The sequence below is a fragment of the Lupinus angustifolius genome, chromosome LG01 (genome assembly GCF_001865875.1).
Source record: "Lupinus angustifolius cultivar Tanjil chromosome LG01, LupAngTanjil_v1.0, whole genome shotgun sequence".
In the NCBI taxonomy this organism is placed as follows: Eukaryota; Viridiplantae; Streptophyta; class Magnoliopsida; order Fabales; family Fabaceae; genus Lupinus; species Lupinus angustifolius.
The window spans coordinates 18519970-18537077 of record NC_032009.1 but is presented as its reverse complement, the minus strand read 5'-3'; the positions used below and the strand labels follow the sequence as shown (position 1 = coordinate 18537077).

The 17108-nt window shown below is 31.8% G+C and overlaps 1 protein-coding gene across 1 annotated transcript; it reads right to left on the bottom strand.

Moving 5' to 3' along the window:
* On the bottom strand, nucleotides 1584–9749 carry LOC109350758 (mitogen-activated protein kinase kinase kinase 1-like). The gene is made up of 8 exons (XM_019592057.1): nucleotides 8845–9749; nucleotides 5864–5948; nucleotides 5699–5761; nucleotides 4342–4499; nucleotides 3730–3802; nucleotides 3562–3621; nucleotides 3127–3237; nucleotides 1584–2642 (listed from the first exon to the last, which is right to left on the bottom strand). Exons 1-8 carry the CDS (start codon nucleotides 9681–9683, stop codon nucleotides 2430–2432), a joined length of 1602 nt encoding a protein of 533 aa, XP_019447602.1. The 5' UTR covers nucleotides 9684–9749; the 3' UTR covers nucleotides 1584–2429.

The window sequence follows — 17108 nt, the reverse complement described above, 5'->3', positions numbered from 1 at the left end:
CATCTATATTTTTTTATGTAGAAAAACATATCTACTAATAATATATGAATTTTATACACTTTATCATCCACCATTAATATTTAAGCATTATTAACTCTTAAAAAAAAATATAATATAAAAGAATGGGGATGATGTACTAAATATATATAAATATTTACACTAACAATACATAAATATTATACTCTTATTTCTATTTATTTAAGAGAATCAATGATAATTAAGGTATAAATAATAGATGACATATTAACATCTTAAAAACTCTATTCAAAATGTTATTATGAATACGAGTGTTTTTTAGGTTATTGGACTCTTGGCAAGTTTTATAAATTAAATATTTTGTGAAATTCTTATTCCTTGGATTGGGTTATCAAAATTATATTATGTTGTTAAACTACAACACTAACTTGTTTTGTTCTTTGCCTAACGACCAACTAGTTAGAGAAACCAAAAGATGTTGTTTGCGACAACCATGGTTCCAAGGAGGACATGGGAACTTTTATTCTTCCCAAGAAGTCACAGTGTCACTCGACTGAGAAGAATGAAGAGACACAAGTTAAATATTATCTCTTGAACCAAATTTTAAGACAATGACATATTTTTACTTTTATAAACTTTTCACTTATATTCGATGTAAGACTTCACATTTAAATATTGCCGATACAAATATTTTCCATACACATGACTAGAATCAAACCCTCAATTATTATATGCTTAAAGGTACCTAGAGCTTTTATAAGCTATGAATTTTGCCATGAAAGCAAATAAGACGGGAAGTGCTAGTAGGACTCTTCATTTAATATTTGTTACTATCCATTAGTTAGAATGTTATTATCTGTTAATTAGAATAATCTTTGTCACTCAATTATGAGTTACCTAAAATATTATCTTATTCTACTAGATGATATTATATTTTAGATATTACTATCTTAGTTCAGATAATGGTCACATTCTTATAGACTTGTCATTTTTTAGTATATGAGAATTATTAAGTGATTGAATAACAAAGTCTATGATAAATTAGATTACAATACATATGGAAATGTTTACATGTTGGGTTTTAAAGATGAACGCACAAAAAATAGAAGGTTTAAGAACCATGTGAAATAACTTTGAAACATTCTATTTTTTCTTTATTCCATTCCAAAACTTGACTCGAAACGAACTATAAGAGAATTAGAATTCAGGCAGTACAAAATCTCATCATATTGCTTATTGAGTGGTAAATAGAAAGTTATAGCTGAAAACTTGGCATAGATAAAAAATACTTCATGGATATATACTGTTTAATTGCATGAAAAAAACTCACTCAAGACTTCAACTTCCATTGATATACACGAATACATGGTAGAAAAAAATTTACATATCAAACATTGCTTGCAAGTTACCACCGCTTTCCTCACTTACTATCAGCAACCACATTCTACTATAGATTTGTCGGGAGCACATCTTCTGTCCCAAAAAATGTGTCAAACTATATGCCACTTGCAGTGATTAGTTAAAAAACACTTAATTATTAAACTTTTAACTTAAATATATTTTTTTCAACAAATCACATCACGCGATACATATAGTGGCACACTTTGTGAGACAACAGATATACTTCCAGAATTGTCATACAAGAACATGAGCTGAACATACGAAGCCATGAAGCCAAGATAATGCAATAACCATTGCTTTCCAAATAGAACTACAAAAACCCACATTACAACCAATGTAACCAATAAGTACAAAAAACTCTTGCACAAAATGGCCAATTGTGTGGCCATAGCAATCTCCTTGTAGGTGCAAACTGCCCTAAAGAATAAAGAGCACTGAGATAAAAATGAAGAGCCCCTCTCCTCAATTCTATGCTTCCCCTTTCTAGTCATAAGAAGATCTAGAGTGGGATAAATGAGAAATTTAATGTGCGTCTGTTTGTGAGTCGGGTTTTGGAGAAAAATGAATAGAAATGAAAGGCTTCAGAGTCATCTCATGAGTATATTTCACGCCTGTGAAGCCTTCCCTTCCCTTCCCTTCATTCCCCTCTAATATCAAACTCGCAAACGGAACCAAAAGGAAAACAAATGCTTACTCTGGTAAGATTTTCACTAGTGTGTATGCATCTATTGCTACTCCCTAAGCATGCAATAATTTCTTCTCGATTCTCATTTAGCGAAAAAGGTGAAAATTTCATATCCCTTTTCGATGAACCTGCCCTCACGACGCAATCAACATGGCGGGCTAATATAAGAGATGATTGAGAAAACCAAACCAACTTTGAGTTCGGAGTTCCAAACCCCATAGATATCGGCGAACCTACTACACTTTTCCTGTGTATTCCACCAGGCTAAATCCGAAATGTGCATCACTCACTCTGCTGGAATAAACTGTAGAAAATAGAGGATGAACTTGACCTTCTCGGTGGCAATATAAGAAGTGATTGAGATCTGTTAATACCGAAAGATATTTCTATGTGGAGAAGCAGGACTCGCAGGAGATAGAAATGGTCTCCTTATAAATGGATGATACATTAGCTGAGCTGCGGTTGGGCGTTTATTCGGGTTAACTTGCAAGCATTTAAGAATGAAATCTCGAGCATCTTTAGATAAGGATTCGGGAATAGGTGGAAGTTCACCCCGGCCAATCCGAAATAATGCTTGCATCTGTTGTGACAGAAACAACACATATGGGTCACTAGTAAGTAGTAATCTAATTTCAAAGAGAAGTTTAGTCTGTCTTGCTTAATAAAAACTCTTGGTATTTAACTAAAACTAAAATCCTGAATTCTAATTTGTACATAACAAAAGAGTTTAAAAGCAAGAGAAGGTAAACTCCAGTTTCTAAAGTAAAATAAGGGGAAATTGCCCGTCAAGTTCGAGTCACGTATGACTTAGTCCCTAAAGTTTAAAAGCATGTATTTCGAGTGTACAGAACAATCCTTCCATTATATTTTCCGCCAGGGGCCGTGTTGATCATTTTACAAAAGTTAGGGACCGAAATATGCGTTTTTAAAACATCAGGGACTAAGTCATATATGACCCAAATTTCAAGATGCAATCTCACTTTTTCCATAAAAGAATCAAGGGAAAATAAGAAAGTACTGAGACTTTAGGTAAAGAAAATATGATAATAAGAAATGTTAGATACCCCTTCCAAATCAGAATAAGGAGGCTGTCTTGTCAACATCTCTAAAACTGTACACCCTAAGCTCCATATATCAGCGGCTAGCCCATAACCTTGGTTCTTTAAGTTAACAACCTAACATCAAACAATTCGAAGTTAAACCAGTCACAATAAAAAGTTCATGATAGCACGAATTCATTACTCGGTTCATTGGACATTTGTAGATTACAAATGGGTGGGAAAACTACAGTACCAAGATAATCTGCATTTCGGCACAAAACAATAAATGGAAGCATACATGGCAGAAGAGTAACTTATCAACAAATGAACTCTCTGCTGTTACAGAAAGTTCGAACATATGGCGATTTGCGATATGTAGCATAGACTAACAACTGCTGAATTCGACAATCATGTTATCTAATTCTACTTCATTTACGCAAGAGCAGAGATAACGCAAACCTCAGGGGCCATCCAGTACGGAGAGCCTTTGCTTGATTTAACATCATTCAATTTGGTTGCCTGTAGAGGTACAAGATTCGACAATATAATTTCACGTGGCAAACATTTGGACTCTGCATCAATAAGACACTGAATACAGAAATTCAGTTTCATTGAAGAAGTTTTTACCTTTGCCAACCCAAAATCTGCAAGCTTGACTGATCCACTCACATCAACAAGTATATTAGCACACTTGATATCCCTTCAAAATTGAATACTTTAGTTAAAATTAGAATATAGTAAATCAATGTAAATTCACGATATTCCAGTCATCAATTCCAAGCACCGCATCTAACTTTCATTGCAAGTGTTTTCCGAAATCCCCTAAAGTGAGATATTAACTTAAAACACAATCATCAGAAGCCAAAAGAAGAAACCAAAATCCAGAATAGCAAGTATCTTTTGAAATGATACAGAGTTAAGCATTCTTCACCCTACATGCTTGCATGCAGAGTTAAGCATTTAAAAATCCAAAAATCAATGTAACACATGCATGCAAAGACACACATAGAGGGACTGCAGTTGTGAACTTGTGAAGAACCCCTTTAATTATCTGAACATTATAGAATATGTTCCCCGAGAAATTAAGCCCGGAATAAAAATCCCTTGGTCCTCCATAAAGCAGTGTAACATCATTAACTAAATCTGCTAACTTCCTCATTGAACTCACCCAAATACGATTGCTATCAGTATAGTGACAGTCATTGCATTGTATGAAGAAATAAAATCCACTCGTGTTACCTGTGGACCACATTACGATCATGAAGATACTTCAAGCCGCTTATAATCTGCCTAGTGTATGCAGAAACTTGAGAATCATTCAAACGATACTTTCGATAGAGACTTGCCAATGACCCTTTTGACACATACTCAAGGAAGATATATAGTGTACTTTTGTCCTGGGAAAGACAAATTATAAATATAAGTAACAAAGAAAAGTAGAAGAGTAAAAACGCTAGAAATGCAATTGCTATTAAGCAACAGGACTGGACAATTTTTTTTCCGGAACATCAGTTTGATTTTCAAAAGATGAATCACATCAAATTGGCCTCAAATGATGATTACGAGTCATCGGATGACATCAATTTGGTCGCAGTAAACAGTAACTTTTAGACTATCTTGGATGCAAAAACTTATCACTACGGATATACATAAAAGAGCAGACCGCTAAACCACCATATATGTACCCAAACTAAAAAACGGGAAAAATAACGTAACCAGGCATTAAATAATAGTCCACCAATAAAACGAATTCATATAGTCCAATGAACATTCAGCTACTTTGATCAAACATTGTAATAAAAATCAAATATGATAAATTAAGGCATCTAGGAAACCGGCTAAGAATATTTTTCCTAAGCGCTAGAAAGAGTGCATAATAGAGAAAGAAAAGGAAAGACTTGCAACCAAAAGGGAGGAAAAGGAAGCAACTTTAATGTACCCACCACTTTGATAGGGGTACTAAGAAATTGATCGATGAGAAAATTTTATTTGGATGAATTAAATCTGGGATCCAAAATAATAGTTTTTATTTGAGGAAAAGATGGTAGAATCGTGTCTAAGATGATTTGAGTATATGAGAAGAAGACCAATAAAACCCTCCATTAACACTCGATCAGATTGAGGATATCCCAACAATCAGATAGAAGAAAACAAAGAAAAGCTCTATGTGAAACAATTAGAAGAATTTACATATAAATGGCCTATCGGAACATTTGGTTTTTGAGAGAACATAGTGACACACTGACACCCTTTGATTCATGTAGCCAATGAGAAAAGGATGTGTTTGTTGTTACATCATCTAAATAGCCCAAACCATGAAACACAGACACTTGTCTCGTTCCATTGGTCAAATCGTATCTCATACCCTCTTATCATATTATTTCCACCTCTCATATACATCAAAATAAACAAAGATAATATACACTTCTGTGGGTATAGAATTGCCACAATTTTCAAGATGCTTAATAAACAAGGTGACTTTCAGCTAAGTAAATACTTTCAAATTTTCAAAATGATTATTTTGATGGCCTTGGACCCGAAAATGAAATAATTCATCCTAGAATAAAACAGACTTGCCAACAAGATAAGACCATACCTTGTGTGTGCCTAAATATTGGACTACGTTTTCATGTTCAAATTGACTCAAAAGAGATATTTCCTGAAACAAAAACCACAAATATTTTATATATTGCCATATAAGATGGAATTAACAAGTAAAAAATATATCATAAGCTTTAATGACACGTCTAAGCCCCCCGACCTGCTGAAGTTGGAAAATGCTCTGTTTGCCATGGTTACCTTCATCCAGCAAAGACACCTCCTTTACCGCAAAAAAGAATCCATCACTGCATGAAAACAAATGCTTATTTTATCTTTAACAACAACATAAACTACACAGCTATCAAAATGGAGCAGCATACTTGATATTAAGTAAGGGGAATGCTAATCAATGCCCTTAGGAATCAAAAAAGGAAATTTTGCATTGGGAAATGATGTATTGATAATTTTGAAAAGTGACACTTAGTTTCCTAAAGCAACGTTTCCTTTTATTGACTCCTTAACCAGTGCCACAAGACCCTTAACATAATTGGACTCTTAAGCTTTATCGGCCAGCACCATTATATGGTATGAGAAGTTTGCATGAGCATGACAAATGACATGGAACATTAAATTATTCAATTACTCATTTGAAATTTTTCATCAATGAATTCTTAATTTTGTATTGGTCTGACTCATTTGCACACCATTTTATACCCAAATCTTTGATACGCTTTAGCATTTCTCTTTATCGGCTGTGGATACAGAAGACTTCGATAACTGAAAATTCAAAAACAAAAGCCGACTAGTGGCCAATACTTGCTCTATGATATAATCCAAATGGTACTTGTCTGTCTTAATTTTAGCACCACAATACTTGTGGTTTCTCTTATGCCAACTATAAACAATCACATTTAACACATGATTTCCTGCTTGCAGCCACAAAATGAGATAAATTACAAGACTCGAGTGTTTCCTTTTGAATTCTTAGGAGGATATGCATAGAGAATGGGCTCCGTTGAGTACTGTTTATAATGTATGTCTCCCTGTACATAGTTGGTGTAGAAAATCTTATGCTCTTATCTTGTAATCTTCCTCCTTAATGTTTGTATGTTTAAAAAAATATTCACTACGATCACTAGCAACCAATCTATACCAAAGTTGTAACTTTTTTATAACCGTGGCCAGGCCAATTGATTATAAGAGTATTGGAGGATAGTTAGGCTGTGAAACAAAGATGTCTTTAGGTAATTTAAAACATTAGACTTCGAAATATAGCCTTGTAACTGTAAGTGCTTCAAGAATGTTCTATCAAGGAGAAACTTTCCGAATCATTTCATCTTATAGAGCAGTGGCTAAGCTGTCAACCTAAGTTCATGCCTTAGACACTAATAATATTCATAGGTAAAAGCGTTTCTATATGAACCTACAGAATAAACTGCTCTTATAAGCAATTAAGTACGACTATCCTTATAAACATTCATGAAAAGGGCAGAACTTTTCCTCAGAACTTCACTAGAGTTTTGCATACGAACAAATTGTCCATAATAATGATAAGATACTATTGCCTCTGGTCCTTTTTATAAGTCATTTTTAACAGAGTTACACATCAATAAGAGTAACTTATTTTCATGATTTTTAAAAAAGATACTGTAACATTACAATTTTACCATCCTAAATCTCGTTGGAAAGTTCACAGATTTTTCTAATTAATGAACAAAGGGCAAATAAGAGAAAAACTATGAACGAAATATAGAAAATGTAAAGTGCCTTATAAAAAAAGATCAAAATCTTCAGAATGGTGCGTTATAAGATGGACGGGAGGTAGTTGTAGTAATAGAGGTAATGGTCTTGCTGATTAAGGAATCAACAAAAGGAAAGTATACAGTGGGAAATTAAGTGTATCACTCTTCAATATATTAAATACATCACTTCTCTATGCAAATTTACCTTTTTCATTTCTTAACCAGGCACTGGTTAGCACTTGTCTACAAGTGAATCACAGCCAAGCACCAACTACTTAAATCTTAGGAAGCACGGGTACAACACGGGTCCAAATACGACACGAACATGAGATACAACAAATTTGAATAAGTACAGAACATGACATGACTATTATACCAGATATAAAATTAATATAAAGTTCACATAGAAGCACGTATCTTAAATTAAAGGCCGGTAATAATGTTTCAAAAAGAATGTCAGCCTCAACGCAAAGATAAGGTTGTTACTTAGACGTTACGGGTTCAAATCCCAAAAACAACATATCCACTTGTGATGTAAAGTTGCGTACATCTACCATCCTCGACTCCATTAGATGGGAGCCTCATGCACTCGGTTTCCAATTTTAATAATGTTTCCAAAAATAGTATGGTCAATGTAAACATAACAAAATGCCGAGATTTATCTAATTAGTTTGACATTTTCAAATATAAAAGTACAAAAACTCAAAAAACTACTGTAAATTTTTATAATACAGTTACGAGTTTTCCAAAGTGTCCATGAAGTATCCATTAGTGATATGTGTCCGACATAGACACAAGATGAACTCAACAATTATTTTGAAGTGTTTGTGCTTCCTAGCTCAAATCATGTTGTTAAGTTGAAATCAAAACCAGAAAATGATGTAGGAAGGCTAGCTGTGCGTAATGAATACGAAGTCGCTCATGGGAGAGGATCAGCAGGATTTGCACAAGTTTGGCGTCCGATGCCAAAATGATCATTATTATACCATTTCGGATAGAAAAACGGACCAACAAACTTAAATTACTGCGTTGCCCTGAGGTATAGACTCTTTAGGCCATTCAAGCCCGTTTCAGGCCCGAAAAGGACATTTAAATAATTTTAGCAGTTTTTGTTTTATTTTCTGTTTGAGATAATTTCGCATTAGGGTTTCGTTTAGTATTTAAACACTTTTGGCAATATGGTCGTGACTCATTGTCTTATTCATAATAAATTTCGAGACTTTTCTCTTTCTGGTGGATTCTAGAGTTCTTTCAATCAGGTTTTTGCTTGCAAACTTGTATTCTCATTCTAGGTTTGGCGCTTGCCAACCGTTTGTGCTTCCGACTCAGAAAACCAGGGTTTTCTTCAAAGCTCAAGTTAGTTCTAACAACAAGACATTAACAATCTCTAACCTAGTTATCAAAGAACTAATCATCCAAAAGAGTGAATTGAAATGAAAAAGAAAAAAGAAACACTCACTCAGTAAAGCCTTCATATACAGTTCCAAAAGACCCTTTTCCCAAAACATCACCCTTTTGCCACGAAGAGAAAGATCTCCTGAGCCAACCATTTTCTGAGACAACATTATGAACCAACTCATGAACCACACCAGAACCAGAACAACCCCTTTCACCACCAACATCACTATCATCATCATGCGAAGTCGTAAACGAACCCGAATCAGAAAAAATCATGCTCCTTTCCCCATTCCTCACTCTACCAACAACATCATGTTCACTTGAAGAACACAACAAATCAACAACACCAACACCACCACCACCACCACTATCATCAAAATTCCTCACCAAATTCAAACCCCAACTAGAACCCACCAAAATTGAAGGCCTAACACCATTAACCCCTCTTCCTAAAACCCCATCTTCATTTTCACAACCCAAAACCTTAGAATCATAAGAAACATCTTCCCCTTCAAAGGGTATAAAAAAGTTCTGATTTTTAACAACCCCATTTCCTAATTCATCTAAAACATGAACTCTAACTTCACCCTCTTCGTTTAACTTGTTCTTACCATGATTAGAAGAAGCAGAAAAACGAGCCTTTCGAGCTTTCCAATCTGCAGTTGGAATAGCAAAGTCTTCAGGTCCAGAAAGACCCAAACTTTGGAAGATTCGTTCGAATTCACCATCATTTCCAGTGACCCTGAAATCATTTTCATTCTCCAATGAAGAAGAAGTGGTGAGAGATGAAGTGGTGGGTGTTGTTGGAGGTTGGTAATCGAAGTTCTTAAGAGCGTTGAGGCGTTGAAGATGGGGTTTGAGGGGTTTCTTCTTAGGATTCATGTTAAGCTTGAATTCCATTGTTGTATGTTATTATGGTTGTGTTGTTCTTTGTGAGATGGCTGAAAGGAAGTGCACACGAATTTGCATATCTGTCCTAGTTGCCATTAATTGTTTACTTAAATCACTTTATACTTCACCACATGAATTAAATCGGGTGAACACTGTCACAAAAACAGTGTATTACTATTGTTTGTGATTGGTTAGAAAAATAAATAATTATTAAAATTTTAATTTAAATATATATTTTTAATCAATCATAAGCAGTAATATATGAAATAATATACTTTATGTGTGACAGCAGATATGTTCCCAATTAAATGAAAGAAAAAAAGTAAGTAAATAGTCTTTTATATTATCACTTCTTCATTTACCACCATTTATTATCATTATCATATTCTTATATTCTTTTTATAAGCAATATAAATGAATATGTGAATGATATATAATATAATATTTATGTATTGATACTGTAAATATTTATACATAGTATCATTTATCATTCATTTAAATTATTATTTTTTTTTGAAAAGTTAATAATAATTGAAAATGAATGATAAATGATGCAACAACACTGTATAAAACTCTTACATTATCCGTATATATATGTTTTTCTTAATGATATACTAATTGTATATAAATTATTCCCTTATCCATCAAATCTAATGTTACACTCACTTTCATGGGTTAAAATGAGTTGATTCTAACTTAACTCAACTCAACTCGACTCGTTAAGAATTGGTTAGAATTGAATTTTGAATCGAGTTCAATGTTAAATTATTTTGTTAGATCAAGTTGGACGCAAATAAAATTCATCAACTTTTGAGTTGGTTAAAGTTTATGTCCTTCATCAATATAAATTAAAGGTCTATGGATAAAGTATGTGAATTTAATAATAAATGTCTTTACTAATTAAAATTCATATAAAGTATGTGAATTTAATAATAAATGTCTTTACTAATTAAAATTCATATAATAAAAATCGACTACATATATTATGGAATGTATAGAATATGACACAAGTTAGAATAATTATTAATATGAAAAATGAGAACAATTAATATATATAATTGAATCTTATTTGAATTATGAAATTTCAAATAGAAATGCACGTGACTTTTTAAGTAATCATCCAACGCGTGACTAGATTTTAATCTTGAATGGTTGTATGACTTTGCATTATTATTCTCACAAATTTTTATATGATAATTTTGTTATCACCTAGGTCACTGTCATGTAATTATATATATATAATAATAATAATAAAAAAGCGAACTTATAAATCTAAGGAGTCAAGTTATAATTGACTCAAGTTCAATTCAATTATTTAATAAGTATAATTTTTATCTCAAATTCAACTTATTTGATTTTTGAACCAATTTTATTAAGTTAAATAATGGGTCAAGTTTTGAATAAATATCAAATTCATTTTATTTATAATGAGCCTTATCATCTCCCACTTATTATGTTATTCCATGTATGAAAGCTTTATGGTTGGGTAAAATACAATAATTTACTTGATAAATTTAGCATAAATTAGTATTTTAACTAATAATATTATTTATTTTTGACAAATAAAGTATCATGTAAAGTAAGACATGTGATTTTGTCTCAATATTTATGACGTTCAAAACATAAGGGGTGAGATTATGATATGTGAAGCAAGCTTTTAAATTCAAAAATTAGTAGATATTGAGAAAAAATGTATACGGTAAGAGTTTTATATATTATTTATAAATTATATTAAATTATTATTAACTCTTCAAAAAAAATATATTACAATATATATAAAATGTTTATAATTACATGGTGTATGGTTTATGTTGATGAATTACTTAGTTACATACCAATCCATGTATGCACTTTTCCACTTCCCCCATATTCCAATCTTTTTGACAAAACACATTCCTTCATACCCCACAAAATCATTTCATGTTTCCCATTTCTCGTCAACTATGTTTCATTAATTAAGTATCATTTATACTTAATATTTTATTTTCTTTATCTTCCCCATAAAGCACTTAGTACCTTTAATGTTAAATTGTTCATGCCACTACCTGTGAGTGTTAATTCAAATAGGACCTTCAATGTTAATTTTCTCTCAACAATGGGAAAGGTTGGAGTTGGAATAGGATGAATTGAATATGAGTTGGAATAGGTTTGTGGGAATGATAGTATTTTGAGAAAATTAAAATAATGTGACACGATTCATAAATTACACTAACATCTCATAAGTTTTAATAAAACCATACATATCATTCATCTCTTTTTTTGTACGGACATAAATCACCATTATTTATATTTATATATTACATTAATTACCTTTATATGAGAAATAAGTGTGATACTTTAAACAAAAAAGATGACAAATGTAATTAAGTTAAACAAAATATGATACATTATGCAGACAATTCAAAATAGTATAAGAATCAATGACTTTTAATTATTTTTTGTTTGTAAAATGCATCAATTAATTCTACGGAGATATTTTTAAATCATTATTATATTATATTGTAACACACCAAAAATAATGAATAGTTATTGACTCGTATATTATTAGGACTCATTTTCATAATATACCATATTTTATTTAACTTAATTATACTTATCACATTTTTTGTTTAAAAGATTACACTTATATCTCATGTATCAGTGATCAATGTAATATATGTATATAAATTAAAGAGATTTATGTATGTTTAAAAATAGAGAAATGATTTGCATAGTTTAGCTAAAACTTAAATACTTTATTAATTCTGGGGTGTGAGTTTTTCACTCTATTCAACATACCATGGAAGTAGAGGTGGTAAAACTGGGTCATGTTAGTTCATAATCTAAGATATCTAAATAGGAAGATTATATTAAATCTAGGCTTCTTGGCCCAATTGGACTATCGTAGAAATGGGTTTGGGTCATATAAAATTTTAATTGAATACTCTAAAATTCTATATGAATTTATATTTCAAGCCACCCCTTTAAAAGAACACACAACATAGTCACATTCAATATGGTTATCTTCAAATTCGTCACCAACTTTTGTGGCTGAATAGTATATGGAGAATGCTAATAGTTACTATTTTATGGCTCAATAGTATATGTAGGCTATCAGTGTAAACTTGTTTTACACAGACATCCAATTAAAATTTGCCATTTCAAACTTGTTTGCCACATCATAATGAAAATTAAAAATTCCTCAATAACTCCTTCTTCTCTTTCCAGATACATTTTCACCTTCTTAACTCATTTTATTTTCACATCATCAACTCTATGATTCCTCTGGTGCATCTTCATTGTCTTCGTTTTACATAACCTTTTTTGCACCTTCATTTTTCTAGTGCCCTCTTTGCTCTTGTTAATCTTCCAAAATGTTCTAAAATGTTTCCCACCGTATAGTCCTGCATCTAAATAGCAATTGCTCATTTTTTCTTTCCAATTTCACTATAAACTCAATCCTTAATCTCAACTCAATTTCACATTCTCAACTTTCTCTCAAATTTTTTTATTTTTCTTCCTTTTTGAGGTGCGTTTTTTAGTCCATCTTCTCTTTGAAAATATTCATTATTCACTATTAACATAATTTTATTAATACTCATACTAACAATTTTACCTTTTTTGAAGATAAGAATTAAGATGAGAAATATACTTGAAGATTCTACCATTATCAACTATGAAGAAGATGTTCTAAAGATGGACAATACCAACATTGAGTTACCACTAGAGCCTCCCTTAGAGCCCTATGCAAAGAAAAAAAGTTTTAGCTTTCGAATGGGTCGTATTACTAGATCAAGAACGAATGATATAGTAATTGGTCAAGAGATGCTATGTTCAAAGGAGGGATTTAAGGCAAAAAAATATGCGAAAAATGAAAATGAAAGATATGCACCACGTGATGAAATAAGAGTAGGATGCAAGACAATGATATATATAAAGAAAAGAAGAAGAAATATGGATTATTTCCAGATTTGTAAGAGACCATAATCACCAACTTTCCCCCTAAGAAGTTCACAGTTTCTCCGAATGCACAAAAAGAAAACTAAAGTGAAAAAGAAACTTATTGATGTACTTGATGATTCTGGTTTGCCCCCTAACAAAATAGCTTATGTACTATGTGTTGAAAATGGTGGTATTGATAATGTTGGATTTGGCCAACAAGATGTTATCACTTACTTAAGTGGAAAGAGGCAAAAACAGTTAGAGAAAGGTGATGCTCAATTAATGTTTTTGTATTTTCAGAATTGTCAATTGAAGAATCCTGGATTTTTTTTCATGTTTTTCAAATGGACGTTGATGGACAATTGGCAAATTGCTTTTGGGTTGATTCAAGATCTAGAATGGCTTACAAGTATTTTGGTGATGTAGTAACTTTTGATCCTACATATTTAACTAATAGATACAAGATGCCTTTTGTTCCATTCACTGGAGTTAACCATCATCAACAATCAATTCTTTTTTGTTGTGCTTTATTATAGGATGAAACTGAAGAAATTTTTTTTTGGCTATTAAATACTTGGTTAGAAGCAATGTCTGGAGTTCGTCCTAAATCAATTATCACAAACCAACATACGGCTATCACTAATGCAATGGCAAGGGTGTTTCCAGAGGTTAGTCATCATTATTGTATATGACATATTGAGAAAAAAACTCCAGAATATTTGAGTTATATTTATAATGAACATGGTGAATTTAAAAACTAATTCTATAAGTGCATTCACCAATCCATTACTATTGAAGATTTTGAGTTTGATTGGGGAGCAATGATTGATAAGTATGAATTACACAATAATGGATGGCTGGAAAAAATATACAGCATTCGAGAAAAATGGATTCCTGCTTATGTACGTCATAGTTTTTGTGCTGGAATGTCCACCACCCAAAGGAGTGAAAGTATGAATAAGTTCTTTAAGGACATTTTGAATTCAAGTACTTCACTAAGCAAGTTTGTGGCACAATATGAAAAGGCTATTGATGCACGATACAATAAGGAAAGAGAAAAGACTTTCAAGTCAATTAATTCAAAACCAGTTTTGCAAACTTATATCCAATGGAAGAAGAAACTTCGAAAACTTATACAAGAAAATTGTTTAGGATATTTCAGGATGAGTTGGTTGGCTCCCAAATCTTTATTGTAGAGAAAGTTGAATTTTCAAATGATTTGTCGACATACAAGGTACATGGAATCTACCAAGAAGGGCCTAATTATTATGTGTCTTTTCATGTTATTTCAAAGGAAGCATATTGTAGTTGTCACAAATTTGAATTTCTAGGTATTCTTTGTAGACATATATTAGACGTGTTCATAAGGAAAAGAATATATTCTTTGCCTTCACAATATATTCTACATCGATGGACCCTTAATTCTAAGAAGGAGAATGTTCAAGGATTGAAAAGTGTAGAATTCTACGAGGGAAGAAACAAAGCTTATAATACTTTACTATTTAAAAATGTTATGGTTTACTCTCTTGAACTATCTGAAAGAGCTTCACGGTCAAAAAAGCATCATGACATTGCAATTCAAGGTATGCAAAAATTAATTGCAGATCTGGATCAGTTGTAAGTAGAAGAATCAAAGGAAGATTTTGGTAATCTTACAAACCAAATTATCCTAAAAGATTCGAATAATGCTATAACATTGCGTGATCTTCCAATTGTGGCAACTAAAGGGCGCCCACGAACTTTGAGAATGAAAGGTAGCTCAGAATTGCTCAAGAAAGGCTCCTTTACCTATAGTAATTGTAAGAAGAAAGGTCACAAAAAACCCAAACATCCAAGTTTAAACCAAACAAGGTATTTTGCTAATGACACATCAATCCATTAGTTTTTGTTCTTTTTTTCTATATTAAGTTGAATGTGTGTAACACTATGTTTTTTAGGTGTAACATTGTTAATGGTCAATTTGCAAATTCCAATGCTAAAGGTTTATAGGTTGTTTGATTCAAAGGTAACAAAATTACCATTTTATTTAGATTGAAGAGTATATCAATAAACATTATTAACAATGTCTTTTTCAGTGAACAATGTTAAGTTGTAGAAATCAAAATGTAGTAAATAAAGATATATACCAATATTTTATACTAGTTCACCTTCTTGACCATTGAAAGCTACATCTAATCCCTTTGTAAGCACAATAGATTTTATTTATGATGATGTCAATCCTTTAAAAATTTCACCCCGAGACTTTGTCTCTAGATTTTTTTGGTACAAGACTTTGTCTCTAGATTACACTCACCATAATCTTACTTTTTAGAAGAACACTACTTCTAAAACTCTCTTTTCCTTTTCACTACACCCTATGGTGAAAATGCACACATAAAATTGAATACAACTTTTAGAATGAAATCTTGGGCTAAGAAGCAAAATGTAATTACACTTATGAACTTTCCATCCTTAATAGCCAATCACTAAGAATAACACAAATACTCAAGTATTTTAGAGTATAAAAAATTTGGATGAAAAACTTGAAAACAACTTTCAGAATTTCGAAAACATTTCACACAAATTGCTTTGCAAAAGTGTAAGTGATTGTTATGAAAGTTGTAGTATGATGTGTTTTTTGAAATTGAATGATAAGTGCCTTTAAATAGGCTTCTAATCAGCCGTCATATGTATACATGAAGGTAGAATAATATTGAAATATCATCCATTTTTTCCAGTGAAGGTGTTTCAGTTTAAAATTGAAAAACTACTACAATAACTCTATAATTACTGTACTGGGTAATTGATTACCCAAAGTTTTTGTCCTCTTAAGCAATCGGTTACTCCATGAGTAATCGGTTACTTTGTGTAAAATATGTTTGATAATCTGTTACTCAGTTTGGATAATTGGTTACTCAATTCCATTAATCCATTACTTGGTTCCAATTATCCATTACTCAGTTCGAATAACTTGTTACTCAATTTTTTGAAAATTTTAAGTTCTTTTTAAACTAAGTTTAAATACATTTTCAAAAAGGTTTTATTATGAGCATTTGGTTAAACTTAATTAAAAAAACTTTAGGGATAGAAGTACGTAACTTAGAAGGCTAATAGATTTTGAACTTGTGTAGCTTTCTTCTAAGTCTTCATTCTTTTACTTAACTTTGGTGATATTGGTGTCTTCACCAAAATCGTGCCAAGGTCAGAAGAAGATCTTCTTCACAATTCCCCCCCTTTTTTGTTATGGTAAACTAAGATCTTCTTGACATTTGAGTTTTCTAATTTTATATACAACATCTTGATATAGACTTCGTGAACATACGTATGCTCCCCCTTTGTTTTTGAATAAGTGCCCTAAAAATATAAAGTCTAGAAAACATAAACTCCAACTTATCTTCCCCTTTTGACTTCAGCAAGAAAGAAGAAAAAACCAAGTTTTTCATAGACACAGCAATATATAGTAAAAAGGGGTACAAAATGTATGACTTTATGTAAAGCCAAAGTTAGATCTTATAAACAATAACCATAATGCTA

Bases quoted from the DNA above. Each gene is read 5' to 3' on its own strand.
- LOC109350758 (XM_019592057.1), bottom strand. From the start codon at position 9,683: ATGGAATTCAAGCTTAACATGAATCCTAAGAAGAAACCCCTCAAACCC. The intron at 5,762-5,863 runs GTCGGGGGGCTT...TTTTTGTTTCAG, and splicing joins GCATTTTCCAACTTCAGCAG to GAAATATCTCTTTTGAGTCA. The intron at 3,238-3,561 runs GTTTGCGTTATC...GTTTGATGTTAG, and splicing joins CGTACTGGATGGCCCCTGAG to GTTGTTAACTTAAAGAACCA.